This window comes from Mixophyes fleayi, chromosome 8 (assembly GCF_038048845.1).
Source record: "Mixophyes fleayi isolate aMixFle1 chromosome 8, aMixFle1.hap1, whole genome shotgun sequence".
NCBI classification, from domain to species: domain Eukaryota; kingdom Metazoa; phylum Chordata; class Amphibia; order Anura; family Limnodynastidae; genus Mixophyes; species Mixophyes fleayi.
This window is the reverse complement of record NC_134409.1, coordinates 128115914-128128513: the sequence shown is the minus strand read 5'-3', so window position 1 is coordinate 128128513 and position 12600 is coordinate 128115914. Positions and strand designations below refer to the sequence as shown.

At 41.9% G+C, this 12600-nt stretch overlaps 1 protein-coding gene across 4 annotated transcripts in view; it reads left to right on the top strand.

Moving 5' to 3' along the window:
* Nucleotides 1-11285, top strand: part of PDZRN3 (PDZ domain containing ring finger 3) — a 192705-nt gene extending 181420 nt beyond the window's left edge. For all 4 annotated transcript variants that reach the window (XM_075183470.1, XM_075183469.1, XM_075183471.1 and 1 more), the window contains 5 exons: nt 3543-3641; nt 4247-4309; nt 4935-5036; nt 6654-6770; nt 8806-11285. In XM_075183470.1, coding sequence (XP_075039571.1) covers nt 3543-3641; nt 4247-4309; nt 4935-5036; nt 6654-6770; nt 8806-10353 — 1929 coding nt within the window. In that variant the 3' untranslated portion in view covers nt 10354-11285. The remainder of the gene's footprint in view (nt 1-3542; nt 3642-4246; nt 4310-4934; nt 5037-6653; nt 6771-8805) is intronic.
* Nucleotides 11286-12600: the final 1315 nt, after the last annotated feature.

Sequence of the window (12600 nt, the reverse complement as noted above, 5' to 3'; positions counted from 1 at the left end):
CAACAGTCCCGTATTTTCACGGGCAATACTGATTATTAACACCCTGGTGAATCCCTAACTCTAAACCAAACAAATGTCTTTAAAAAATATATGTTCTATCATTTGAAATTGACAGACGTCTACGCTCAGGACCGCTCTGTCTCTTAAGTGTGATTAGGGAGGAGGACGTTGGTTGTATGGGAAGTGAGTTTGGGGGCACGCAGGAAGTGGGTAGCCATTATCTTGTAATACTTGTATCTGTCATAGAATGTGACTATTTCCCATTCCTGACTTTCTATAGAATGACCGTGTTCTACCCTATGTCCGCTGCTATCTCTAGAATCTCCACATTGAGACTTTACTGGATATAGTAGCACTTTAAAGTGTACCCAACACAGTGGAGGCTGACACCGAAACACTATTCAATATTTATAAGTACATTGGTTCAGGCCCCAAAATGGCTGCCTCCATGCTCGGAGACAGAAACGCTTCAGATACCAAGTGGAAATGTCACACTTTAGACACCAAGTGGAAATGTCAGTGGCGTTTATCCGCGTGTCACTTCTCACATGGTGCCTGCTAGGCCGGAGAAATTACCAATTTGGGCAGCTGTCAAACAGTGTTTCCATAAATTATTCACTCCGGCTTGTTTTACTTCTGTCAGATTGTGTCTCACGGTTGTCCCTCGTAGACCGACGTCTTACACGTAGGATCCGATGGTCAAAACAAGAGCTAGTTCTATTGATTTGTAACCAGAGATATCTGGAGAGCATTTACTACAAGAAACATTAGCCGTCCTGGGCTTGCAGGGAGAGAGAGCCGTACTATGTTAACCATTGCACCCTAGTACAGCTCACTTAGAATGACAGGGAGGTCGCTTCTGTGACCGCTAGCTAAGATGTCACATTTAAATATTTCTCCCATTAGCAAGTCAAGATCACAATGCCTTTATGTCCACGCCATGGAGGAAGGGCTGACATCTGGCCTAGCGAAAGGATTGTGTCAACGCCAGTACCTTAATTGGCTGACAGAGACTCCCAAATACTTGGCCTCTTAGCCCCAGGGGGGCGGGGGGGGGGCTGAGGACATAACCTGTTTAATGCGGTCACTGTTCACCAGAGAAGCCTGAGCTCTCTCGCAGACTGATCCGTACGTTGTGCTGCAAAGGGCTAAGAAATGTCTTATTTCAAGTATATTTAGTGCTGAAGAGTCTCTTATTTCTGAAAATAATCTAAAGAGTTCAAAGCTCTGTTCTGTGAATCGTAAAGATATTTTGTAATTATGTATAAAATAAATCTCTCCATTTCTGCGTTCAGTAAAGTGAATACTATGGACCTGGTCTCCAGCTAGAAGTAAATCTGCTTTGATGGTGCAATTTTGCACCTCGGTAAAACCATATTGCTCCGTAGGGGATTGGTGTGCGACAGGGGCAAATCCTAGCTCAGCTTTAAATCACAGTGTAAAAATGAAGCTGCCCAGTATTTGGGAGTTACTTGCAAAAGTAGGGAGTATTGTCCCTAAATCCATCTGTACCCCAGCCTGGTTTATCCGGGGGCAAATGTCCACCCTTCAGCTGGATTTCGCTCCATACGAGGCCCTATATTGTTTACTCGTTATTGGTGTAATTATTATAATTTATTTATTTCACCACCATACTGTGCAGTTATGCTGTGAGACAGCAACGCTGACCACTGTGCCACCATGTTGTCCCATGAAAAGCCTTAATAAAGCCCTGTAATACAGATTTTTATAAACAATTGTACAGCTCTCTTCTCACTAATATAACCAAGCAATGACATCTGAATCATTACTCTTAGTTTTATTATTTCATTTATTATTTGTGTGTAGATAGATACGAGATAGGTGGATAGATAAATGAGATAGATAAATATGAGAGAGATAAATATGAGAGAGATAAATATGAGATATGTAGATAGATAGATATGAGATAGGTAGATAGATAGTTTTGAGATACATAGATAGATAGTTTTGAGATACATAGATAGATAGTTTTGAGATACATAGATAGATAGTTTTGAGATACATAGATAGATAGTTTTGAGATACATAGATAGATAGTTTTGAGATACATAGATAGATAGTTTTGAGATACATAGATAGATAGTTTTGAGATACATAGATAGATAGTTTTGAGATAGATAGTTTTGAGATAGATAGATGGATAGTTTTGAGATAGATAGATGGATAGTTTTGAGATAGATAGATGGATAGTTTTGAGATAGATGGATAGTTTTGAGATAGATGGATAGTTTTGAGATAGATGGATAGTTTTGAGATAGATGGATAGATAGATGGATAGTTTTGAGATAGATAGATAGATGGATAGTTTTGAGATAGATAGATAGATGGATAGTTTTGAGATAGATAGATAGATAGTTTTTAGATAGATAAATGGATAGTTTTGAGATGGATAGTTTTGAGATGGATAGTTTTGAGATGGATAGTTTTGAGATGGATAGTTTTGAGATGGATAGTTTTGAGATGGATAGTTTTGAGATGGATAGTTTTGAGATGGATAGTTTTGAGATGGATAGTTTTGAGATGGATAGTTTTGAGATAGATAGTTTTGAGATAGATAGTTTTGAGATAGATAGTTTTGAGATAGATAGATAGTTTTGAAATAGAGAGATTGATAGATATGAGAGAGAGATATATGGGAGGTGTGTGAGTGTATATAAACATATATAATTATATATATACATATATAGTCTCTCTCTGTCTCTGTGTGTGTGTGTGTATGTTAGAGAATTTAGACTGTAAGCTCCAATGGGGCAGGGACTGATGTGAATGAGTTCTCTGTACAGCGCTGCGGAATAAGTAGCGCTAAATAAATTGATGATATGTGTGTGTGTGCGTGTGTGTATATATATATATATATGTGTGTGTGTGTATACATATACATATATATATATATATATATATATATATATATATATATATATATACACATATATATTACACTGTATATGTAATAGAGTGTGTGAAGGAAGATTGTAAATAAAATAATATGAAGTTATATCTGTTCAGATAAGACATCGGGCAGATGACATCTTAGAGAAATGTCTATGTACCTCGTTTATATAGTGACATTTCCAATACCATTTACTTCATCAGGACAAACATTTCACCAATAAACAACGACCGACATTTTTTTGTCCTGAATTCATTTAGTTAACTTCCCATTACATCGAGCATTGCCCGAGTCAGACGCAGAAGACAAATGATATTATAGTTTCTCTACAGCAAATCTGCTCTCGCAGCCCCGACGTTGTGTGAGAGACGTTCCCGTCAAAAAAATCAAAAAATCAATGAAACGTCTTTTTTTTTTTCCTCCTCTTGTAAAATGACTTGGTATTGACAAATGGACCCAGACCGCACAGTATTGATCTTTTTTATGTAAAATGACTCTGAGCTGAGTAAGTTAATCGGCCCTTTTCCAGGGAACTGACAAGCGTTCCGAGCAGACATCGCAGGGTTGAAATGTGGTTCATGGCGTTTGAGATATCGCTCATTGTCGGCCATTTTGTTTCCTCTTTGTCCAGGAAATAGACCTATACAGACTGAACAGCCAGGATAAGCTGGGATTAACCGTCTGCTACCGGACAGACGACGAGGACGACACAGGAATCTATGTTAGTGAGGTAAGAATACATCTAGAGGTTACGGAGATAAAAGATGTCTGCTGTGATTATAGTATAGTATTTAGGTAGGGGGTTTAATGGGGATATCCAACTTAATTTGTATCATGTGACACTTCTTGAATAGGTTTACACAGGATAGCTCTGTGTCCATTCCAGTCTTCACTTTTTATATTAAAATAAACACGTATCTGTATTACACAACTATTTTGTTAATGCCTGTACCATGCTGGCTACCAATAGGCCAATCTAGGCAGTTGCCTAAGGCGCTATCTTTAGGCGGCACCTATAACACTGAATGTGTGACATAATGTCATTCATCCAGTGTCATTCGTGCCCCCAGCCACACGGACCACCAGCCGCTGACATGAAGGGGAACCAGCCGCCAACTTCTTACATGTGAAACTGCTCCACCTTCATGTTGGTGTGACGCTGGGAGTCTGGCGCTATGATGTCATAGCCAAGCGCAGCGCTAAATAATTTATAGTAAATAATTATTCATCTTCAGTTGAATTGGTTATCTTGGTGTCTGTAACAGCACTATTATAATATTCAAGAAAATATATTAATTGTTAATTATGCAAAACATGTGGATATTTATTTTTCAGATTGACCCCAATAGCATCGCTGCTAAAGATGGTCGTATCAGAGAGGGAGACCGGATAATACAGGTAAGACTCGCTTGTCAAAAATCATTTGATCTGAGTTGCGCTGAACAGCAGATTCTCGATGCTCCCTTTTGGTGAGGGTTTACGAGGCTGGCAATTTCTGTACCATGAGTATCCTGACTTGTATACTTGTAGGGTGGCCATCTGGCTAGTACATTAGTAGACTGATGGGTAAGAATGGGTGGCCACCTGGCTAGTACATTAGTAGACTGATGAGTAAGAATGGGTGGCCACCTGGCTAGTACATTAGTAGACTGATGGGTAAGAATGGGTGGCCACCTGGCTAGTACATTAGTAGACTGATGGGTAAGAATGGGTGGCCATCTGGCTAGTACATTAGTAGACTGATGAGTAAGAATGGGGCTCATGGTACCACTAAAATACAGCAGAGAATGTCCGGTATCTTTTTCCAGGACAGTTGGCAGCCGTAATTGCTTGCCTTAATCTTCTGCGCCTCCGTTTGGCAGCTCTTCTCTGGCGGCTGAGCTTAAGTTATATTACACTTTTAACTCTTCCATCTCAGCTTGTTGAGTTTAGAAGAACATTGGCCGACCCCCTTCCCCAAACAGATGTTTATGAAAGGAGGAGTTTCCGGTGAGGCTGTGAGACGTATGTTCTTCTCTTACAGATTAACGGCATCGACGTTCACAACCATGAAGAAGCGGTGGCCCTCCTCACAAGCGAAGACACCAAAAATGTTTTCTTACTGGTAGCAAGGCCAGAATTACAGGTATTGTCAGCCGCCGGGGGTCACACAAGTGTTTTCTGAACCTTGTTTTCTTTCCCAGACAATAAAATGCCTGTGTGATGTTAGCCACACGCGGACCGGTCCTGCCGCTCGGCCTTAGCCGACATTGTCCAATTAGGACTAGGTTCAGTAGGTCGTAGTGCAGCTTTAACCGAGAAAAATACATTTATCACTGTGTGCAGCACTAAGGGTTAACTATTGCAACAAATTAGAAAGAAAGGTCATTTTTGCTGCCTGTCAGCTCCCTGTTGTAGGGAATGTATTAGGGAGGGGGCATATGGGGGCTCGCACTACTAATCTCCAGCACAAACCTACATAGTTCACAGACAAATTTAATATAAGGGATAATATTTCTCAGCTGTCAATGATAAGAAAATTAGAAGTCACCCAGGAGGTCTCAGCAGGTGGCAGTGTCTATTCCTTACAGTAATATAACGTTTCCCAATGTACACGCTGACGTGATGACATCAGGAGTCACCGTTTATACAGATATTATTATTACAGTTATTTATAGAGATGTTGGCATAACGTATGTACTGTAATTGCTTATTGTTTCCACCGGAAACAGCAGAAACGTTCATAACAATCATTTCTTAATCAACAAGGGGATATAACGTATAAGTGATGATTAGCACAAGAAGGCTCAGAACTGAATCACCCATTAGGCAACAGAGGCTCTTGCCTAGAACCCAGTGACCACGAGGGGCACAGCTTACTCTAACCCATTTTTATGTACATTTTTTTTGACATTTGGAGGGAGGCCCAGACCAGTGTCTAGCCTGGGGCCCCATGGGGTCTTAATTAGGTTAGGTACACACTGAAGAATTTTCCGACCGACGTGTTATCTCAAATGATTATATCTACGACTGAAGGTCCAATCAGTCTGACGATTCATCCGTACACACTGACACGATTTACCTTCAGATCTGTGCTCTTCATCTGGTCCTCTAGTCTTCAGAGATTGACAGCACAACATTCATTCATTCATTTTTGTCACATTGTCACACTGATTAAAACCGCCTTGTTATAGCTATCCACATGTGCTAACGAATTTCATAACTTCTGTGACTCTGAAACGAAATATTCTGTCTCAGAGTGAACAAATGTAGAAACTGCTGGAGAAGGAATAATTCATTTGTTTGTTCTGACATTCATCGCTAACATCGGCTGAAAAGAGCCTGACTCTGTAAACTCTATGGGGATCGTGAGCATGAGTGCATATACACTGCATGATCGTTAGGTGATTGGTTGGAAAATATTAAACACTAGGACCAACCAAATGAGCCGACAATCAACACTTTGGAACAACTTTTGACCATCATGTCACTATACACACTAACCCGACTTCCGACCGAACGGTCGTATGTCGGCTGATTTGCCCGATTATTGGCCGAAAACTCTCCAGTGTGTACCTAGCCTTAGGCTCTGAGCAGACTATATTCTAACAGCAGAAACAATGTAACTGGAATTATTTGGAAGATCGTGCTATTTGGGGAGGGAGAGGACAGGGGGAACGGTGCATGTTTTTATCAGGTATTGTTCCCTAGACAGCAGTTTAATGTCATCCTTCTCTTGCTCCCCCACCCCTCGGGCACACAGCTGGATGAAGGATGGATGGACGATGACAGGAATGACTTCCTCGATGATCTACACATGGACATGTTAGAGGAACAGCACCACCAAGCAATGCAATTTACAGCTAGCGTGCTCCAGCAGGTAATTCCCGTCAGCATTGCCTGTCACATCTGATATTCCCACTCCCGCCTCCCATTAAATGGATTAAACTAACCAGCCAGTTTAATGAATATATGAGGTTATGACTAGCAGGGGGGATTTGTCAAGAGTTTTGCATTAAAGGCTCACAGGGGAGCGGATGATACATCTTTTCGGTGAAAACATTCCATTATTTTAGCTGGATGCGCTTAAGATAACTGGACTGACAGCTCGAAGAGACCTGGAGAGATTTGTAATATTCATTCGTGAGAGGGGAAGAAGTAGCTGTCTTTCTGAATAATTCCTTTATTTTATTCTGAAAAGTACTAGTAATATAATCTGTACTGCAGAGCTTTAAAGTGGAACAAATCCTAAAAATCTAAATATTTTGTATATGTCGTAAGCTCGTACCTTTCATTGAATGTCAAGACAGATCTATTTATTTAGGATACAACTCCCAAGTTACCTACGGCAGTGGGTGTAAGAGTTTTATCACAGTCCCTTAGCAAACATAGAAATAAGGAATAGTATTTAGGAGAAAAGGCTTCTGGGAAAGGTCATCTGTGTGGAAACCCTTTAGTTCAATGCTTTGCCCATTGGGTTTTGAGACAATGCCTGATAAAGAACTGCAACCAACACATTTCACCTTCTTAGGGCTCATCAGTGCAGCATAGAGATATCCATTCAGTATTTGAAATATCAGAGTTATTTGCTGAAAAATTTTTGAAGTTGTGTTTTTAACGGCTAATTTCTGAACATTAAGGGCCTGATTCATGATCGAACACAAGTCCATTTGTGTGCCGTATCTTGCGTAAAATTGCTCTACGGGACTTAAGCCACTGAACGCAATTGCATGTAATTCACGGGTCGCTTGCAAAAGAGCGGAACGGGGTGGGAAGAGGCAGACTAACATTAGCCATGTACAGTAGGGGTGTGCCGAGTAAGAGTGTGCGCACATGCCGCCGATTCAAGTTCAGGACATCTCTTTGATACGTGTTTTGTAGCCGTATCACTTGCGCTATAGCTACAGAGCACGTGTTAGTGCCGACTGATAGTAATGACTACACGTTTGTATGCCAGGACATGTGTTTGCAAGTAAGAGCAACTATAAAAATGAATTTTATTTATATTACGCATTAAGTACATCCTGAGTTATGTATTTCATATAAAAAACAAAAACTTTTATTACTTGTAAATTGTCTAAAATATTTATCGTGCATGCGTTCTGATAGGACTTTATATTACACATATGCATTGTTAGTATCCTGCAGTCTGTTCTATCTGTCTGTATACGGCAAGTAATGTATAGTCAGAGCATAAGCAAACCGAGGTGGGGGGGCTCCTAGTGCTTGGAAACCCCCCTCCAAGCCTGGGGCACTGTATAATTGAGGTGGCTGGACCTTGCCCCTGCTTCACACGGCTCTGCTTGAAAAGGGAGAGCTGTGTGCACCTAACAGTAGTGCACGCAGCATTGCCCATGTATATTACGGGGATAGGAAGAGTTGGAGAGCAGCCAAGCACTGTCTAATATTACAGCCACGCCCCCATGCATGCTGGTCACGCCCACTGGCGGCGTGGTGTGGAAATTCCCCCCCTCTACAAATCCTGCTTTTGCCCCTGCAGAGAGTACCTATACCCAGATTCAGATAGGAGCGTTTCTCGAGATCCGCTTGTACCTGAATACGGGCCCACCTGCGTGCAAGTTGTGCTCATTATTTTATTGCGTTAGAAGATGACTCACGCCCTAACAGTATAATATTTGTATATAGATTTAACATCCACATCAGTCTGTAATCTAGCAATAGTATAACGATAGAAACTAGCCGAGCTTTATCTACTTCAACAGCATATCAATATTGATATGATGTTGATTTTACATCCACTGCAAAGGGATCTTTATAACGAGCTGAAAGCATTAGTCTAATAGCAACTGGATAGCCCCACATTATTTTCAGATTTGCAGGACTATTCACCTCCCCTTGCTTGTGGTGTTAATAGAAGAATATGTTATTTACTAACTTTTGTTTCACCTTTCTAGAAAAAACTTGACGAGGACGGGGGAACCACAGACACCGCAACCATTCTGTCCAACCAGATGGAGAAGGACAGCGGCGTTGGGCGCACGGATGAAAGTACCCGCAACGATGAGAGTTCGGAACAGGAAAATATCGCGGATGACCACACAACATCCTCCAATACGCTGGGAAGTCAGAAAAAACTCATGTACAGCCAGGATACGCTGGGCAGTGGCGACATGCAGTTCAGCAACGAGTCTTTCATATCTGCCGATTGCACCGATGCCGATTTCTTGGGCATCCCCATGGACGAGTGCGAGAGATTTCGGGAACTTCTTGAACTGAAATGCCAAGTGCAGAGCTCCAACCAGCGCAGCAGATATTACCAAACCAGCACTATAGACCCCAACCGGAGCGACCAGGAAAGTGTGGACCGGGAGTTAGAGATGCTGAATGAAGAATTACATAGCATCGAGCTCGAGTGTTTGAACATTGTCCGTGCGCACAAAATGCAACAGCTGAAAGAGCAATACAGAGAGTCGTGGATGTTGCACAATAGCGGTTTTCGCAACTACAACACAAGCATCGATGTGCGCCGACACGAGCTTTCCGATATCACCGAACTGCCGGAAAAGTCGGACAAGGACAGCTCGAGTGCCTACAACACCGGGGAAAGCTGCCGCAGCACCCCTCTGACTTTAGAGATCTCCCCCGACAACTCTCTGCGCAGGACCGCCGATGTCCTCAATGTGGACGGGGCAGCAGGTAGCGTTGCTTACAGTGCGTCTCAGAAGAACTTACGACCTGGCGGAGACAGTAGAGAGTCCAGTCCTGCCAGGTACTCCCAACCAGCCAAGGACTCTGACGCTAGTAAACCAACGGAAGTCAGAGACAAAAAGGTCAGTGACTTGGGTAAAAATCAGAATCCTTCGGAGAAGCAATCCAGCTCATTTGCACCGCCCTATCGCCACTCGCCTTATAAACACGCCCATATCCCGGCACACGCACAGCACTATCAGAGTTACATGCAGCTTATTCAGCAGAAATCTGCGGTGGAGTACGCACAGAGCCAGATGAGCTTGGTCAGCATGTGTAAAGACCTTCAGAACACTACGGAACCCAGGATGGAATGGAAAGTGAAAGTACGGAGTGACGGAACGCGTTACATCACCAAACGGCCGGTTAGAGACAAGTTGTTGAGAGAAAGGGCCATCAAGATAAAGGAAGAGAGGAGCGGAATGACGACGGACGACGACGCGATAAGCGAGATGAAAATGGGACGTTACTGGAGCAAAGAGGAGCGGAAGCAGCACATCCGCAAGGCCTCCGAGCAGCGGAAAAGGCGAGAGTTCATGATGCAGAGCAGGCTGGATTGTTTGAAGGAGAAACAGACGGCGGAGGACAACAAGGAGGTCAGCATCATCGACCTCAGCCACAAAAAGATGATGAAGAAGCGAAATAAAAAGGTTTTCGACAACTGGATGACAATTCAAGAACTGTTAACGCACGGGACAAAATCTCCCGACGGAACGCGGGTGTACAACTCCTTGCTCTCCGTCACAACTGTATAAAATCCTCCAAAATATTTTTTTCGGGTTTCTTTTGTAAATAACAAACTACCGTTGCGGTAGAATTCCCCGCCTCGTTCAATGTGGCAAATATTTTTTTTCTCTAAATATAAAATAATTACAGTCACTGTGTTAATAGTTTTTTTTCTCTTTTTTTTTTTTTTAAGACAAATACATAATTTTGCATATGACGGTGTCAGATTTGTACATAAGCTCACTGCTGATTCTGATAGAGGAACCAACGAATGGAAGCCAACAATTTTGGCTGGCTCCACACAGCAGGGGGGTCCGTTACCAGCTTCAATAAAGGCAACCTGCGATATTTCTTTAGTAATATATCAACTGTTGTTTTTTTCATGACATTCTTTTGTACAGTTGTTAAACATGTGATTGCCAAATAATCTCTTATTACACCTATGTTAATACATTTTAATCCTTATTCATAAATAAACACAAGCTTTTCTTGCCTGAAAACACGAAAGCGACTGCCAATATAAAAAAATGATATTTTATAAAACTGTATTTTGTGATATTACTTTTGCTGTTGTGTTTTTTTATATAACCTGTCCTGCTATTTAAACCAATATCTACAATAACGGGATGTCACGTACAATGTAAGCCAGCAGTCTACAGGTTAACAAGAGCCAATCATGTTATGTATCAATTCTTATTAAGATGAAATTTTATATGAATTTTTTCTCTCTTATTTTGATGTCTAGCTTTACAGGGTTTTTAAAGCTTATTTCGTGTGACCCATTCATGACTATTGTCCGGGGCAGGTCGGGGCCTTTTACGGGAAGAAAATCTCTTGTGTCATTTTCTTTGAAGATTTGTTTGTACTGAAATGAAAAAAAAAAAAAATACAATTTCATAAAATCACAAATGGTTGCAAACATGGCAATGAGAGGAAATAAATTATTGTTTTGTATCCGCAATAGTCTAAAACTGTGTTGTTTTACTTAAGAAAGATATCACCCGGTGTATGATAATATGCCTGAAACATATTTTTTAATGTCAGGAGGGTATGTACCCTCTACTGTCACAGCACCTGCTGTGCTCATTCTTCATGACATGCGTGTTTGTGTGTAACCAGTTTTGAATTGAGTACGGTTGGAATCTGTAGCCAACCAGATCATTAAGATGTAACAGCAGAACACATGATATCTCGAGGCGGGTGTAGGGCAGGGGCAAACGCAGGATTTACAGAGGGAGATTTCTACACCATGCCGCCAGTGGGCGTGACCAGCATGCATGGGGGCGTGGCTATAATATTAGACAGTGCTTGGCTGCTCTCCAACTCCCCCTATCCCCATAATATACACGGGCAATGTTGCGTACACTACTGTTAGGTGCGCGCAGCTCTCTCTTTTCGAGCAGAGCCGTGTGAAGCGGGGGCAGGGTCCAGCCACCTCAATTATACAGTGCCCCAGGCTTGGAGGAGGGTTTCCAGGCACTAGGAAACCACCCCCCCTCGGTTTGCCTATGTGGGATCCTGGTTTTTGTGGGAGGCGATGACCTGTCCGCTCCTGTGATTGGGTAAAGGCAGAATGTGACGGGATTTGGATCTTGGTTATGCACAAATATGGTATAAGCAGAATGTCGTGTGAGGGACATATTTGGTCTGACTACCTTGGCCCAAACACCATTAACTCTCCTAATTCATATATACATATATGAGCCTTTTGGAGTGAATTACACTGGCCCAGAGCTGTTATGGCTCTCAGAAGCCGTATTGATATCTTGTGTCTCCCTACTGGACAGTTGGCTAGTGTCATTTACTGCTGAATCCCTAAGTCTCCAAGTGCTACATCCCTGCCACCAGTAAGTAATACGTATCCGTGTATAAGCAGGTAGAAAGTGGGAGGGGCTAGACAACAGTGACATCACTCAGGTATAAAGACCAATGTCTCAACTAAGATTGGAAGGGGGGGGTCATAAGAACGATATTATGGTTTGTGATTTGAATAAAATATATAACTTTGAATTATATTTAATTTTGCACAACATATTCAAGAGAGCTGTCTATATTTTAATTGCAACGTAGTCTGTTCACACACAGCGGACCATTATTAAACAGCAACGACAGTTAAACAGGCCCTGCTACCATTGGGCTTGTATCACAGTGCAATAAAGAATTCTCAAATCTTCCCTCTATGGCAATTAACCCCTTCAGTCTGGGTTGGTGTCCTCTTCAACTCTGAGAGCTCACATGTCTTAGAACACGTGGGACATGTCCTTATCACTGTTATG